Source organism: Aquarana catesbeiana, linkage group LG02 (assembly GCF_042186555.1).
Source record: "Aquarana catesbeiana isolate 2022-GZ linkage group LG02, ASM4218655v1, whole genome shotgun sequence".
Lineage (NCBI taxonomy): Eukaryota > Metazoa > Chordata > Amphibia > Anura > Ranidae > Aquarana > Aquarana catesbeiana.
In genome coordinates this window covers 526,232,112-526,249,748 of record NC_133325.1, presented here as the reverse complement: position 1 = coordinate 526,249,748, position 17,637 = coordinate 526,232,112, and the positions used below count along the sequence as shown (strand labels likewise).

General features: G+C 42.5%; 1 protein-coding gene across 5 annotated transcripts in view; it reads right to left on the bottom strand.

Annotated features, from left to right (window-relative positions):
• Window positions 1-17,637, bottom strand: part of PLEKHA6 (pleckstrin homology domain containing A6) — a 1,624,617-nt gene that overhangs the window by 1,029,792 nt on the left and 577,188 nt on the right. For all 5 annotated transcript variants that reach the window (XM_073615840.1, XM_073615839.1, XM_073615838.1 and 2 more), the window contains one exon: window positions 9,120-9,206. In XM_073615840.1, coding sequence (XP_073471941.1) covers window positions 9,120-9,206 — 87 coding nt within the window. The remainder of the gene's footprint in view (window positions 1-9,119; window positions 9,207-17,637) is intronic.

Here is a 17,637-nt window from a genome sequence, read left to right as displayed (position 1 = left end):
GAGACAGAAGCTAAAGTAGCAAATCAAACTGGCTTGACAGAGATATTTAATAAAAGTACTGCCCAAATTTACTACGTCTGGCCAGAAGACTCTGTAGAGGAGGACCCCCCACCTTATGTGGCTGCCAGTTTGGCTTTAAGGGGTCCACGCACAAAAGCAAAAGAATTAGATTACATGGAACACACAAAAGATGAGCTATGCAATATAGTAGAGAGCAGAGGTTTAACAGCCCCATATCAACCTACAAAGAGGGATTTGGCTTGTATCCTAGAAACAGATGATTGGCATAAATCAAAAGGCACATATGCAAACCTGGATCTCTCTGAACTTAAGGCTTTGGCCAGAGAAAGAGAGATAGAGTCTGAACTTCCGGAGCAAACCATAATTTCCAAATTGTGGCAGCAAGATGAAGAGAGAAGGAAGGGAGATGCCAGCCCTTCTGCCCCTGGCATAGAGAAATCTGTTGCAGTTTATCCTGTCAGAACCCAATTAGTTTTTGAAGGTGATGCTGTTGACAGTAAGTCTCAAATTAAATGGCATGTACCTTTTAGTCCCCAAGATATGAGAGCCATATTAGAAGGATTGGGAGATCCTAGAAAGAATCCAATTGGGTTTGCAAACAAACTTAGTGCTGCACAGGAAGCATATGAGGCTTCTGCTACTGACATTCATCAGCTTCTTATTAAAGCAGTGGGAAGCAACATGTCTGGCTATATACTTAAAGAATGTGGTGTAGACGTCAAAAATCTAGGTAAGATGGTTAGTGGACGGGAGGTTTGTGAGAAATTGAAGGAAAAATTGCCCCAAATATATGGACAAACCAGACATGCTGAATTTATGAATGCTAAGCAAGGGAAAGAGGAAGCAGCAGGGGCTTATTGGAGGCGGTTAAGTGAGATGGCTGAGGAGGCAGGCATTAAAATAGAGGAAGAGAAGGCGGGAGAAACTGCAAGTCCATCTACACAACTGGTGAAACAAAGGTTTCTTGATGGTTTAATACCCCAGTTGAAAGAAAAGTTGTTCACAGCAAGGCCTGAGGCAGGCAATATGTCTATTCGAGACGTCCTGCCTATCCTGTTGTCCATAGAAAACAGGATTAACCAAAAAGACAGCAAACCCAAGGTAATGTACATGGGGAAGCAGAGAGGAAAAGGAAGAGAAAGAGGCAAAGGCAATTTCAGAAATCATGGCAATCGGGGACCAATTATATGCTACAATTGTGATGGGGAAGGACACATAGCCAAATTCTGCCATCTTCCTGACCGTAGACTAGAAAAGAGCTTAGAGGCCCCTCATGCTGATCCCAGTTCTCTGCCAAAAGCAGTGGATCAGGCATAGGAAAATGGCATGCCAGTATCAATCATGTTAAATAGGGGAGACAATGGTCCCGAGGCCAGAGTAAAAGTATTTTTACAAGAACTCCCCTATCCTGGAGGAGAAACAGAATTAACCTGTTTAATTGATACTGGTGCAAGCCGAAGTGTTTTTAATATAGAGGACTTACCTCCAGGATTATTATCTACAAATGTTATCTCTGGTGTTGGCCTAACCGGGACCTCTACTGATTTGGTTGAGTCCAAGCCACTTAAACTCAGGCTAGGACAGCAAACAGAAATTGTCACTAAAGTGTTAGTTTCAGACACAGTTCCTACCAATCTTTTGGGAGCTGACATTTTGAACCAAATTCTAGCAAACATAGACTACACTCCTACAGGAGTCCAAGTGGTCAGTAGTCTATCAGGAGAAGTTTTAAATTCTGCCTGTGGAGTATTTTTAATCCAAGACTCCACTCTGCCATTTCCACCACAATTGAAAGTGATTCCCACTGAATTATGGGCCACCAGCAAATATGATGTAGGTCTGCTGGATTGCACCCCAGTCATGATAAAAATTAAACCAGGAGCCCATCTCCCACAGATTAAACAGTACCCACTGAGTATTGCTCAGACTGAGGGGATAAAGGATCAAATCACTCAACTGAAAGCAGCACGGGTTGTTGTACCAATTAAGTCCCAGGTCAATACACCCCTGTTCCCAATTGCAAAGAAGCCAGACAAGAAGGGTGGGCAGGTGACATATCGCATGGTGCATGATTTGAGAGCCATTAACAATATAATAGAGGCAGATACCCCGATCGTGCCTAACCCCCGCACTTTACTAAGTGGAATACCTGCCTCCAGCACCTGCTTTACAGTGATTGATCTTGCAAATGCTTTCTTTTCGGTGCCCCTGCACCCAGATTGCTGGCACCTTTTTTCATTTACCCATGATGCCCAAAAGTTAGCATGGACAAGATTGCCCCAAGGCTGTGTGAGTAGCCCCTCTGAATATAATACTGCGTTAAAGCAAGTATTGGACCAATGGTCCCCCTTACACCCAAACACAGTTTTGCTTCAGTACATAGACGATTTGCTTATTTGTTCTGATACAAAGGACATTTGTAGCAGAGAAACAGTAAGCCTTCTCCTGTTTCTCTATAACAGTAACAACAAAGTTAGCAAAGATAAGCTACAATACTGCCAAGAGAAAGTGATCTTCCTGGGTCACTGCATTTCACATGGAATCCGTCACCTAACCCCAGATCGAGTTAAAACTCTACAAAACTTTGAAAAGCCAAGAAATGTCCGGCAACTACGTGCCTTCCTGGGGTTAGTGGGATATTGTAGGGACTGGATTCCAAATGCATCAGAACTTATGGCTCCTCTATATGAGGCTACCACTAGAAACCCTTTCAAACTCACATGGGACAATGAATTGCAGATGAAGGAGCTTATTAAAATTTTGTCTGAAGCGCCCGCCATTGGACTTCCTGACTATACTAAGACTTTCTCGTTGTTCTGTCATGAAGTCAATGGATTTGCTGCAGGTGTACTCACCCAGCTACATGGAGACAAACAGAGGCCTGTGATGTATGTATCAGCCTCATTAGACCCTGTCATCAAAGGCTCCCCCAGTTGTACGCGAGCCATAGCAGCCTGCATTTTGCTGCTAGACAAAGTAACGGAGCTTGTACTAGATTCTGCTCTGATCCTGTACGTGCCACATGCAGTGCAGGAAATCATGAATCAAGTAAATACTAGACATGTGTCTGCCAGTAGATTTGACAAGTACCAGTCTGCTCTTTTTGCTCCATCGAATTTAACAATCAAACGATGTGTTACTTTAAATCCGGCTACTCTTCTTCCTATAATTGATGAGGAAGATGCAACAAATGGTACTGATGTAGAACCTGAGAGTTTTTCTCATGATTGTATGGCTCTTATGGAGGTAGAAAGGGCCTCTGTCACACCAGCAAAAGATGAGCCCTTATCAGATTGTGACACACACTTATTCGTAGATGGTTCCAGATTTTACACTGACGATGGTCAGCCACACACAGGGTTTGCTGTAACCACTACAGACACCATTTTACATCAGGAAGCATTGAAACCCCAGATGTCAGCACAGGAAGCGGAGTTGTATGCTGTAGTCAAAGCATGTCATCTCCTAGAGAATAAAAGGGGAAATGTTTACACTGACAGCAGATATGCATTTGGAATAGCCCACGATTTTGGGCCTATCTGGAAAGCACGGCACTTTCTGACTAGTGCAGGGAAGCCAGTGAGACATGCAAAACTCATAGAGCGGCTATTTGAGGCCTTTCAGAAACCAGCAGAAGTTGCCATCTTGAAGGTAAAAGGGCATGCAAGGGGAAGTGACATGACAGCCAGAGGAAATGCTTTAGCGGACCAAGCGGCAAAGGATGCTGCCCTTATGGCATTTGGAGTCACATCCACTGTAGGGGTCGCCCAGGTAGCGGGGACAGATTCCCCTCATCAAGAGCAGTGGGATGTAGAAACTCTAATTCAGTTGCAGAACCAGGCCCCTGATGAAGAGAAGGATAAGTGGATCAAATGTAATGCTACCCAAAATCAGCAGGGCCTGTGGAGCGCTGACAACAGGTGGTGTCTACCCAGGAGTTTGTACCCAGTTTTAGCACAGCTGGCACATGGCGTCAGTCATCTTGCTAAGGGCGCGATGGTGGCACTTACTGACTGCTATTGGATAGCACCTGGATTTAGTGCATTTGCAGCCAGGTTTTGTGCTTCATGTCTCACTTGTGCTCTGTACAATGCAGGGAGGCCTGTTCATGTTCCCCAAAGGCATTCTCCAAAGCCAGATTTCCCTTTCCAAAGAATTCAAATAGACTACATTCAGATGCCCAGAATAGGCACCTATGAGTTTGCTTTAGTGTGTGTTGACATGTTTTCAGGTTGGCCCAAGAGCTGGCCAGTAGCCAAAGCAAATGCAAAAACAACAGCAAAGAAAATTTTGAATGAAATAGTTTGTAGATATGGAGTTCCTGAAACTATTGAGAGTGACAGAGGAACCCATTTTACTGGGGAAGTAATGAAAGAGGTAATGGAAGCACTTCACATACAGCAAGCTTTCCATACACCTTATCATCCACAAAGTAGTGGTAAAGTTGAGAGACTTAATGGAATTTTGAAAAACAGATGTGCAAAAATTAAAGCAGATACAGGAAAAGGATGGGTGGAAGCTTTGCCATTAGCCCTATATTCTGTAAGAACTACCCCTAAACAACCACATGGGCTGTCCCCCTATGAGATTTTATTTGGAGGGCCACCCAAAACAGGGCTATATTTTCCCCAACAGTTGCAGGCTTCTCACTCTAATCTGTTAGAATATGTTCAGATTTTGCAAAGAACATTGAATAAAATACATGAAGGTGTTTATAAATCTATCCCCGACCCAGATTCTGTTTCAGGTATTCACAGAATCCAACCAGGTGACTGGGTGGTGGTCAAGCGACACGTCAGAAAGCCACTAGAACCAAAATTTGACGGACCACATTTGGTGCTTTTGACAACCGGTTCTGCTGTCAAGTTGGAAGGAAAACCCACCTGGATTCACGCCAGTCACTGCAAGAAAATCCTGAAGTGATGATATCCTTTGAAAAAAAAATGATAATGTTTCTTTTCTTTTTGTTGTTTGTGAGAACTGAGACATGGAAAAATAACCCTTTCATCCAAATGTTAAAATTGTATGCAACCCATAGCAACGCTAGTAACTGCTGGGTGTGTTCTCACTTACATCCCCAAACAGGAACAATACCCATGATAGCAATGCCTCTCAATTTCACTGATCTAAACAGGACCAGAATAAATGGCTCATACATAGTCTCCACAGCTAATGAGCACAGATCAGTAACTTTGATGGTTTCGAAACAGATAAACACTCCACAGATTTGTTTAAACATTACATGCCCGTTTAACACTAAATGTAGACGGTTGGGCAATTCAGATTGCACTGGAGCAAAAATTACAGTTTATGGAGGAAACTATGGTCAATATTATTATATCCCAGATCCAGAACTAAATAGAACCCTTTATAGTACAAATTGCACACAGTTTCCAATATGTGAAAATATCGGTTTCCTGAGATTCCATGTTATTGCTTCCAGTTTTTTAGGAGCAGGCATACCGTCCATACGTAGAGGGTTATATTATATATGTGGAAATAAAGCTTACGCCTGGCTTCCTACTAATGTTACAGGTACATGTTATATTGGGAAGTTAGTACCTGCTTTGGCTGTTCGCAAAGATACAGTGCGACCAGATCAAAGTCCAGAATACCCTTTAGTGTTCAAAAGAGAGCTGTTCACTGAAGGTGACATGACATGGTCATGGTTCCCTTCCTGGACAGGATGGGGAATTAAAGCAATGAAAAGACTAAATAATTACACTAGAATTGTAGATGAGATTATTAACCTTACTACCACTGATATAGGTTTATTAAATGAAGAAATGGCTCAGCTTAAAAAAGTAGTATTAGAGCACAGATTAACGCTAAATTATCTCACTGCAGCTCAAGGTGGGATGTGTAAGATATTTCACACTGACTGTTGTATATACATTTCTCATAATGAGGACATTATTAAAGGGCATCTTGCTAAGATAAGAGAACTACAGAATAAGGCCAGAGATATTGCTAAAGATGGATGGAACCCCTTTCAGGGTTTAGGAGGTTTTGGTGATTTTTTATATGGCATAGCAACATGGTTACAGAAACTAGGCGCTTACATTGTGATGTTCCTATTTCTCATGTTTGTTATTTACTTCCTCATCAGGCTATGCCTCTGTGTGACTACCCGCTGTACCAACAAATGTACCACCAGCCCTGATGAACCCATTATTGTGAGAAAGCTAGGAGAGAGCTGAACAGGACGCCGTCTCTCTGCGCCAATGTAACAGGAGTTACCAGCAATCGGCTGAACGTAACGCGGAGAAGAATGGTGTCAAATAAACAAAAAGGGGGAAATGACATGGACATTCATTGTACTGTTCATTTAAGCACAAGAGAATCCATTTTGTTCTCACTGTTGAAATGTGTTCTGTAACCTTCACCTAACACACAGACACTTCTCCTACTAAATGCTCTCTACTCCTCCCTCCCTTTTCAAGGTTTAACTTTTGCAATTGTTCTATTCGCTAGTTTTTAATAATATATTTCTATTTGTTAGCTTTTAATAACATATTGCTATTTGTTACTTTTTAATAACATCTCACACCACCCCTTTCTTATCTATGTATAAAATAACATGTAATAATAAATTTTTCACTGAACGGACATTTTAAACACAGTGATTGAGTCCTGTGAATCTGTTCCTGCAGCTGCAGTATTAACTTTGTTTTAGAGTCCCAATCAGAAATCAGTCATATCAGTGTGGTGGAAGAAATCAAGGAGCCTAGTACACACCCACGTCACGTGGAATGCATACTGAAACAAGGAATGTTTTTGTACTCTGCTACTGGGAACATTGTTCCGTCAACCAGTTTTATTGCACTGACTGTATTTTAATGCTTTGTTTTACTTCATACAATAAATATGGATACTTTTTACAGAACTTCACTATTAGTACCCATCTCTTCCATTCATACGAGGATACCCCATGGGCCTGAAGTGCTACCAAGAAGACGACCATCCAGGAACTGTCAGCTACATTCACCACCGCTCATCCATAGCAGGAACATAAGTCCAGGACACCTTATGGTTGGATCTAATAAGGAGGAGACAGCCCCAGCTAAATCCTCGCTTTATGCGATTCACCCCTGCAGGGGTATGAAAATCTGGTGAGTGGGGAACTGAATGGGGAGCACGAACATCACCTTATGCTGTTTACAGAGGAATTTGCACAAATCATTTTGGACTGTTTTTTTTATATGTCACTAACACAACAGACTGAATTTTCTTTCACAATTTATGATTGATTTGCGCAAAAGGCTGGATTTAATCAATTTATTGATAAATTTATACGATTTTTACGTTTATTTTTATTTTTAGTTATTTTATTCCCTACGGCGTCTGCTAAAAAAACATATATAATAGTTTGTGGGTTCCTAGTAATTTTCTAGCGAAAAAATTATGATTTCTACATGTAGGAGAGGAGTGCCATAATAGGCCCGGTAAGGAAGTGGTTAAGTTGAAGCCAAACGTCATGTTTTAGTGAAGTTTAAATAGTTTGTTTGGACATAATCTAGTTCAAACAAGCTATTTCCTTCATTAACTGACGCAGCGGCTGTTACACTGTATGAACTGTGTATGTATACTCAGCTACATGCAGTAGACAGCTCTGTGTTCTGGCAGCTGGACAGGGACTTCCTATCCTGCTCCCGGGACAAAATTGAATTGGGCTTAGTATTGCTCAGCTTTTCACAGGACACTTTGTATTTCCTGAAGAAATACAAAGCTTCCTATGATTGGCTGATGTAAAGACGCGGGCAGATGAAGTCAATCTCTACCTCAGCTTTAGAGGAAGCTTTGTATTTATTCAGAAAAATACAAAGCTTTCTGTGAATCGCTGAGTAATACTCAGCCCAACTCAATTTTGTTCTGGGAGTGGGACAGGAAGCACTAGCTGGGAGTGTTGACAACTTATAGATGTCTTCCTCAGTAAGCAGCATATACAGGGCTATGGCAACTGATAGATAAATTAGATAGGTAAATAAAATGTTGGGCAAATAAAATCACACACACATAGGTTGAACTGAATGGACCTGTTTCTTTTTTTCAACTTTATAAACCATAAAAGTTTACAATACAAAAATATTAACACAATGATAACTATCAGTAAATGTGAGAACATTTCCCTGAGGACCATAAGCTTCTTCAGGGAAGAGACTGATGTGGATGTACAAGTATGTAAAGCGCTGTATAAGATGTCAGCGCTAAATAAATTCCAGTAATGAACAGGTTTAGTTTGACTATTCAATACTACAGATGCAGCATCAATGAGCCTAATATACAGCCTATAATGTAATCTATGATGATGATGATGATGATAATAATAATGCAAACATAAGATATGGGGGTTGATTTGCTAAAGGAGTAGAAGCCATTCACTAAGGAAAGTGTATGTTAACTTTGAATAAGGTAAAGATCTGTTTACTTTATATACCCAATAGTGGGAATTCAGGGAATATCCTGTTTTTTTTTTTAATTTAAAAAGAGTGGCCTTTAGCATCCAAGCTAAAGGGCACCCCACATGACCTTTGAACAGCGGGATCAGTTCTTGTCCTTTTTGTGACCCTCTTGCTGACGTAATGTAATCTATGATGATGATGATAATAATAATGCAAACATGAGATACGGGGGTTGATTTGCTAAAGGAGTAGAAGCCATTCACTAAGGAAAGTGTATGTTAACTTTGAATAAGGTAAAGATCTGTTTACTTTATATACCCAATAGTGGGTATTCAGGGAATATCCTGTTTTTTTTTTAATTTAAAAAGAGTGGCCTTTAGCACCCAAGCTAAAGGGCACCCCACATGACCTTTGAACAGCGGGATCAGTTCTTGTCCTTTTTGTGACCCTCTTGCTGACGTACTCAAGGTGTCCACCCTTTCCCTTCAGCCTGGCACTGTCTAGGGTCAGCAGCCTTTATCCTTTTAGTAAATCAATCCCAATTTCAGCACAAACTCCACATATAACTGACAGGAACAGCACAATGGAGGGTTACAGTGTTACACAGAAACAGTGAAATTATAATAGCACAATACACAGCTTAGACATCTAACAAATTGTATCTACATGCTTTCCTCCTGCAATCTAGCAACTTACCATTTTGTCATGCAGAGGTGGGGAAGTTGGGTAGCTGTAAGAGTATGCTCCTGCAGGCAGAGGGCGTCTGTCTCCTAAATAATCATACTAAATAAAGAGAGATTGGAGTTTATATACACAATGAAACATACTTTAACGTTTTAATCTATCTCTTTAGACTAAAATATATTTTGTAAGTTTCTGATTGTATGCATTGTTGTTTCATATTATATATATAGGGGCTGATCTACGAAGCATTTGCGCCATGAGTTGCGGCGCACTCCGATGCGCAAATGACATTTTCGTATTTACAAAACATATGCGCCGGTAACACAGTGCAATCCCCCATTTACTATTCTCTTCCCGCCACACGGGAGGAGGCGATCCGTACGCCACTATAGACATAGCGCACGGCATTTTTAACTTAAAATTTAAACAAGCTGGAAGTGCCAATATTATGGGTGTGATGTGGGGTGATGTGAGGAAGTATAGTAATACTGCCTAGGGCCAGATCACACCATAGAAACGTAGTCCGGACGCATTCCAGGTGCTTTTCTGCATGCACGTTTTTGATGCAGTCCAGTGCTTTTTTACCCCCTCTTTTTTCTTAACCTTAAATAAGGACAAGTGTGTTGCAGTGCATTTTTTGGTGCATGTAGGTGCGTTTTTTTATGCGTTCTAGTGCATTTACAATGCGTTTTGGTCTGTTTTTGATGCAGTCCAGTGCTTTTTACCCCCCCTTTTTTCTTAACCTTAAATAAGGACAAGTGCGTTCCAGTGCGTTTTTTTGCGTTTTACAGCTTTCCAGTACAGTCCAGTGCAGAAAAAAATGCAGCATGTTCTACTTTTTTTCTGGAACTGGAACGCACTGGAACTGCATCTGGACTGTGTTTCTATGGTGTGATCTGACCCTTAGGGCCAGTTCACACCATAGAAACGCAGTCCGGACGCGTTCCAGGTGCTTTTCTGCATGCACGTTTTTGATGCGTTTCAGTGCGTTTTTGGTGCGTTTTTTTATGCAGCCCAGTGCTTTTTTACCCCCTCTTTTTTCTTAACCTTAAATAAGGACAAGTGTGTTGCAGTGCATTTTTTGGTGCATGTAGGTGCGTTTTTGATGCGTTCCAGTGCGTTTTTTATGCATTTTTGGTGTGTTTTTGATGCAGTCCAGTGCTTTTTTTTTCCCCCTCTTTTTTCTTAACCTTAAATAAGGACAAGTTTGTTCCAGTGCGTTTTACAGCTTTCCAGTACAGTCCAGTTCAGAAAAAATGCAGCATGTTCTACTTTTTTTTCTGGAACTGGAACGCACTGGAACTGCAAGCACTGGTGTGAACTATGCCATTGAAAACCATATAACCGACTTTCCAAGCATTTTTGATGCATAAAATATGCACTGGACTGCATTGGTGTGAACTAGCCCTTAAGCAATTTGGCATATTTAAAGGCATTTCTCCTTGTTTCGTTTTTGGGGTTGCCCAATTGGTGACATTGATATATGTCCCTTAGGGTGGGACCTGGGCCCTCATACCCATTTTAAGGCCAATAACTGGAAGATAAGCCAGCCAAGTGGGGACTAGTAAAATTACTAAGTCAGTTCCCTTAGACTGCAATGGTATTTGTTGTATAACTTTTGCACATGTTAGGCTCTTTAGTTGCCCCCCTGGACTGGGGGGGTGTTTTGTCCCATCTGTAATTTTGGTGCATGCTGGATGATGTGCTTAATTTTGGACAGGGGGTGGCTTATTTTGTGCTAGCTGCATTTGGGTTGTTCTGGGCATGCTCAGGGACTTTGGTTTCTTTTTGTGGTGTTTTTTGTGTGTGAACAGCACTTGGATGTTTCTGGGCATGCTCAGGGTGTGTTTGTGGGTTCCACTGTGAAGTTCTCTCTACATTGGGTGAACTTGCATTTTGTGTGTTTCATGGACTGTCCATGTGTTTGCAATTGCCTCATTAACACACAAACCTATGTTATATAAAGCTTGCAGATAGCATTCTTTACTTTGCCCTGAAAAGAGCCAAGAGATATGTGTGTTTCTAACACATGTATTTTCTCTTAGTAGTTTGTTATGTTGTTGCAAAACATTTGTGTTTTATGCAATTTATTACTTTGGTTTGTTGTATTTTTTTGGGTGGTGGTTATTTTACCATGAAATCTTTTTTATGTTGGCAATGTTTGTTGTTTTTAAGTTCACTTTGATTTAACTGTCTGTGCTGCATTATTTTTAAAATTATTTCTCAAGATGTTGTGCCTAATGTTGTTTTAAGCCTTAATAGATGTCCATTTGTGGGTGCACTCCTTTTAACTCCTGTTAATTTACACTGCAAAAGGGACAAACCTCAAACATATTCTGTCAGTGTCTCAAATTAACATACATGTGTGTATTTTCCTTTCCTTGCTTCTTTTCCAAGTCCTGTTTTTTTTTGGACCAATAAAATTGTTTCAAATTTTTTATGTGTGTTCTTTTCATGCAACGGATTTCCCAGCTGCAGCTTAACTAGGCTGATCGGCATGTCTTAGACAAATCTCATTTTTTTTATTTTTTTCCTGGTGCCTTCATGGTAGCACCAAAATACAAAGCCATTGACTTTGATTTAAAGCACCTGTGCAAGATGAAGGAAAACCTGCACACATGGCCTGTTGGGGGGTACTTGAGGACAGGGTTGAGAAGCACTGAACGAAAATCAAGCTGAAGACAATACTGTTCTAATTCTGGACATTTAAGGGAAATCAAGAAAAACATTTTTTTTTGGGGGGGGGGGGGGGGCTTTGTGTCCCTTTTCTTAAAATTGGCTTTGCTTCCTGTCACATAGCTAAACAGGAAGTGAGAGTAAAACCCTAACAATATTTTTCATTGGGGACACACAGGTCAATCTAACTAGTGTCCCCATTATGCAACTTGCACTCTAGCACTTTGTTGTGTACACCCCAAATTATTATGTATTTTGGGGTTTGTTAAAGGCAAATCCTTTCTGCAATACAAGGGAAAATGAAAATCAGAGGGGAAGCACTGGTGATTTTATCATCCAATCATATAGAGGCAAAGATGCTATTTTTTTCTTTTCCTTGCATGTCCCCCTCGGATTTCCAGCAACTGCACTTCCAAGTGCACTTGTAGTGCAAAGTGGATTTACCTTTTATTAAATAAACCCCAAGATACATAATAATTTGGGATGTACATGGCAAAATGCTAGAGTGCAATTTCCCGAATGGGGAAACTATTTAAATTGACCTGTGTGTCCCCAAGGACATACATTGGTAGGGTTTTATCCTCACTTCCTGTTTGGCTATGTGACAGGAAGTGAATCATTTTGAATGAGAAACTGGCAAAATTTGGGAGTTGTCTTCACCCTATCAGGGGTGTAGACATCTGACAAAACTTCTAATCCCTCTGCAGTCTATCCCCAAGCAAAACTAAGAAAGGATTTTAATTAGTTTAACTTTGCAAAGACACATTCCTAAGTTCAATTGTGATGCATGTTAATGGTCCATTTAGACCTTTAATATAAAGTCATCAGTTGCCTTTGACTCTAAACATTATTTTTGGCCAGTCCTATAAATCTGTATCTGTTTTTCTATTAACCACTTGGTGTCTGTGCTATAGCCAAACGACGGCCACAGTGTGGACCTGAATTTCTGGAGGCTGTCATAGAACAGGCTCCCCGTGAGCTCCCTGCGAGTCACTGAGACTCGGGTGATCACAGATCGAAGTAAGGGCCGATCCCGGCCCCTTACCACGCAATTAGCTGTCAGCCAATGACAGCTGATCACATGATGTAAACTAAAGCTTGATAATTGTTTATTTTTTCTCCTCACGCTGACAACATGAGGATAAAAATAAAAGCTGATCACTGGCTTAGGTGCAAGGGACATTGGTCCCGAAGAGGCAATTCTGCCTCATCTGTGCCCACCAGTACCACCTGCCAGTGCCACCTATCAATGCCCACCAGTGGTCCCAAGCAGTGCTGCCTATCAGTGTAACCAATCAGTGCCGCCTCATCAGCATACATCAATGAAGGAGAAAAATCACCTGTTTGCAAAATTTAATATCAAAATATTCAAAAATATACAAAATTATTTATAAAAATCTGTCATTTCTTTTTTTTGAACCAAAGAAAAAAAAACACAGAGGTGATCAAATACCACCAAAAGAATGTTCTATTTGTGGTAAAATTAAAAAAAAAAAAAAAAAAAAACATTTGTCTAAGTAAGACTGCGCAATTGTCATTCAAAGTGCATCAGCGCTGAAAATTGGTCTGGACAGCAGGGGGGTTTAAGTGCCCAGTAAGCAAATGGTTAATTTCCATGCCAAATATGGATTTCTGTAATAAAGATGTGTGCCCGCTGTGTATACGGCATGTGCGTAGGCAAGTCGCACACATATGAACAGTACTCATTGTAAATCATGGGGTACAACTTGTGATGAACTTTTCAGTCCCAAGTGACCTTAGGCTCTCTTTCCACTACTGCGAGTTGTTGTGCAACTTGACACATGTGAAGCTGCAGCACAAGTCAAAACACATGTATTTCAATGTTCCCCCATTCTAATTGGTGCAACTCCAAAAAAAGTTCATGCACTACTTTGTTCCAACTTCAGTGCAACTTTTTCTCAGATGTTTTGAACTAGTCGCATGACATGACATTAAGGCTCTGTTTCCACTATTGCAAGCCCAAAGTTGTGTGTTTTTTGCCGCGAGTTGCCCGTAACTTTTTGCCAAAACTTGAAGAAATGCCTGTGTATTTTTGAAGTCTATGGACCTCAAGTCGCATCAAAGTGGGACCAAAGTAGTGCAGGGACTACTTTGAAGTTGCTGCGACTTGAAGTTGCACACATATGAACGTTCCCTAGTGGCATGACAAGTCGCAATAGTGGAAAACAAGCCGAAAAAGCACAATGTAAATCATGCAACTTTGGGGTTGAAATAGTGGAAAGAGCATTAGGCTAAAGCGGTAATAGGAAGATGCACTGTAAAAATTACTTATAATTGTAGAAAATCAAACAGGCTCTTGCACTGAATCTAATTTATGGAAGATCTGATTGGCGAGTGTAAGGTAACCTTTAAAGATTAGAAAACTTGAATTTCTGGTGTTTAAGCCTCATACACACGATGGTACTTTGTACAAACTTTCCCGTGGATTTTAGTAAAGGGCGTTGGCCTTAGGGTTCTGTCACACGGACGTGTCCGTGTACGGAGCCCGCTCTGCTCAGCGGGGGGATCGCTGCGTCAATCCCCGCTGAGCAGGCAGATGACAGGTCTGTCTCTGCACACTGTGCAGGGATGGACCTGTCAGAGTGCTGCTCTCCTCTATGGGGGAAGGAATGATGACGGACCGTAGAGTAGAGACGGATGGAAAAATAGGTTTTGCCTCTGTTACACTTTTTCGGATTGGAGTGGGTCGGATGTCAGCGGACATGTCACCACTGACATCTGACCCTCCATAGATGTCTATGGAGTGTCCGTTCAGGTCGGAACGGTCTGTCCGTGTGAAAGGGGCCTTAGGCCCCTTTCGCACTGGGGTGGTGCGGGTGGCAGCGGTAAAATGGCGCTATTTTTTGCGCTGCTTTACCGGCTGTATTCGTCCGCCAGCGGTTTTAACCCCCGCTAGCGGCCGAAAAGGGGCTAAATCTGCCCGCAAAACGGTGCCGCAGCTGCGTTTTGCCAGCGGTATAGTTGCGCTGTCCCATTGATTTCAATGGGCAGGAGCGGTTTATGCACCGCTCCAAAGATGCTGTTAGCAGGACTTTTTTTAGGCCCCTTTCACACTGGGGTGTTTTTAGGCGCTACAGTGCTAAAAATAGCGCCTGAAAAATGCTCTAAAGAAGCGGCTTCATTCACTCCAGTAAGGGCTTTTTTTTTTCCTTTCCCAATGAGCGACAAGCACGGGGATCCGACTTGGATCCCTGCCAATGCCAGGCACTGTTTGGTATGAATCTTGAGGGGGAACTCCACGCCAAATTTTACATAAAACACCGGCATGGGTTCCCCCTCCAGGGGTATACCAGGCCCTTCGGTCTGGTATGGATTTTAAGGGGAACCCCCTACGCCGAAAAATCCATACCAGACCCTTATCCGAGCATGCAGCCCGACCAGTCAGGAAAGGGGGTGGGGACGAGCGAGCGCCCCCCCCCCCCCGAACCGTACCAGGCCGCATACCCCTACCCATTCACCTGGGGGGAAAAAATGTCAAGAAAAAAAACACACTAGACAGGTTTTCAAAGTAATTTATTAGGCAGCTCCGGGGGTCTTCTTGCGACTTTGGGGGTCTCTTCCGCGCTGTCCGGCCTCTTCTCCCGATGTCCGGTTCTCCTCCTGCTCTCCGGCCTCTTCTCCAGGTATCTTCTGCCGGACTCCCCCGCTATCTTCTTCCAGCTCTTTTGCTAGCGGTGGCCCAGTCTTCTCCTTCTGTCCGGTTCTTCTGTCGCTGTCCAGTTCTTTTCCTGCTCTCCGGTATCTTCTGCCGGACCCCCCTGCTATCTTCTTCCAGCTCTTTTGCTAGCGGTGGCCCGGTCTTCTCCGTCGTCCTGTTCCCTCTTCTCTTCTTCCGATGTTGACACGACACTCTCTCCCGCTGTAATGCCGTCTGCGAGGTGTGCACCGACTTATATAGGCATGGGGTGTGGTCACCGTGTGATGTCACCGGGTGACCACGCCCCTTATGACAGCACAGTCCCATCATGCCCCGTCATATGACTCATTAGTGTTACAAGGTCTCAGGTGTGAATGGGGAGCAGGTGTGTTAAATTTGGTGTTATCGCTCTCATTCTCTCAAACTGGTCACTGAAAGTTCAACATGGTTGACCAAAGAAGTTGAGTGCACGTGCTCAGCATCATATCCAGAGGTTGTCTTTGGGAAATAGATGTATGAGTGCTGCCAGCATTTCTGCAGAGGTTGAAGGGGTGGGGGGTCAGCCTGTCATTGCTCAGACCATACGCCACACACTGCATCAAATTGGTCTGCATGGCTGTCGCCCCAGAAGTAAGCCTCTTCTAAAGATGATGCACAAGAAAGCCCGCAAACAGTTTGTTGGAGACAAGCTGACTAAGGACATGGATTACTTGAACTATGTCCTGTGATCTGATGAGTCCAAGATAAACTTATTTGATTCAGATAATGTCAAGCGTGTGTGGCGGCAACCAGGTGAGGAGTACAAAGACAAGTGTGTCTTGCCTACAGTCAAGAATGGTGGTGGGAGTGTCATGGTCTGGGGCTGCATGAGTGCTGCTGGTGTTCTGTCGAGAAGTGCCCCCCATCGAATAGTGCCCACACATGCGCAGGACAGAGCCGCACTTCAAATCCGACCAGGGCGCAAGCGCATATCGTAGGAGGCATCTCTCGATGGGAGATACCATTTCATGGCCACAATTGGAACCTATACAAACAGCAGAAGGGAGACCGTTCCAGATCAATTAGAGATCGTCTGGTGCGAAGCCGATATCTAAAACTGCAAAGTGAACAAAGGGATCAACCCGGTATATTCCAATGTGGTGATTGTGACTTTTGCCATTTGCTCCTAGAAGGGCCTTCCATTGCCCTCCCAAATGGTCGGACTCACACTTTGTGGCATCATATATCATGTCAGACCAATGGGGTTATTTACATTATCTTTTGCTGATGTGGAGCCTTCTACATTGGCAAAACGATTAGACCCCTTTGGAAAAGGATCAAGGACTATATGTATTACGCCACCAATGGCCTACTTAACACGACTATTGGTCATCATGTGGCGTTTTAACAAAAAAATGAACCTTTTGTTTTCAAAGTTGCTGCCCCCGATCGTATTTATGAGGATCCTTGGGGGGGGGGGGCAACTTCGATCAAAGGGTCTTGCAAAGAGAGACCCAGTGGGTATATAATTTGCAAGCCACATCATACCCTGGTCTGAATGACATGCTTAGCTTTAGACCTTTTCTGTAGATATCAGATGATACAGATACTTGCATATTTTCTCTTTCCTTTCCCTTTTTTCCTTGCTCTGAATATGCCGCAATTTTTTTGTTGTTCTTGATGTTTAACCCTCCCATACAACAATTTTCCTTGAAATACTGTTAAACACAGTTAAGTTAGCCCCTATTTTAGTGGTGTTAAAAATGAAGAAAATATTTCCTAAATAATGCTGTATAAAAGGTACTTGTCAGAAACCATGAAGCAGACTGAGACAGAAGTACAGTAAAATCACACTTGTTTTTAACAAAAGTTAAAAAGGTAAATAGAGTAAGCTTAGTCAAAGCATAGCCAGAGTCCAGTAACCGGATCGGGTAGTCAGCCAAGCCAGAGTTCAGTAACCAGATCGGGTAATCAGCCAGGCCAGAAGTCAGGGATCCAAGTAGAGAAACAGCAAGCAGGATAAGGAGCCAGAAGAGATGTCAGCAAAGCCAGTCTTTAAACAGGAACGCAGGAGATGGTTTCTTGTGATGTGACCAAGGCGAAGACAGGAATGAAGTGAGCTGGAGATCTTTAAGTAAGCACACGACAGACATCTGCGTGGTGGCCCTCCAGGGACTTGGAAAATATGAGGATATCATCAAGATAAACCACCACACA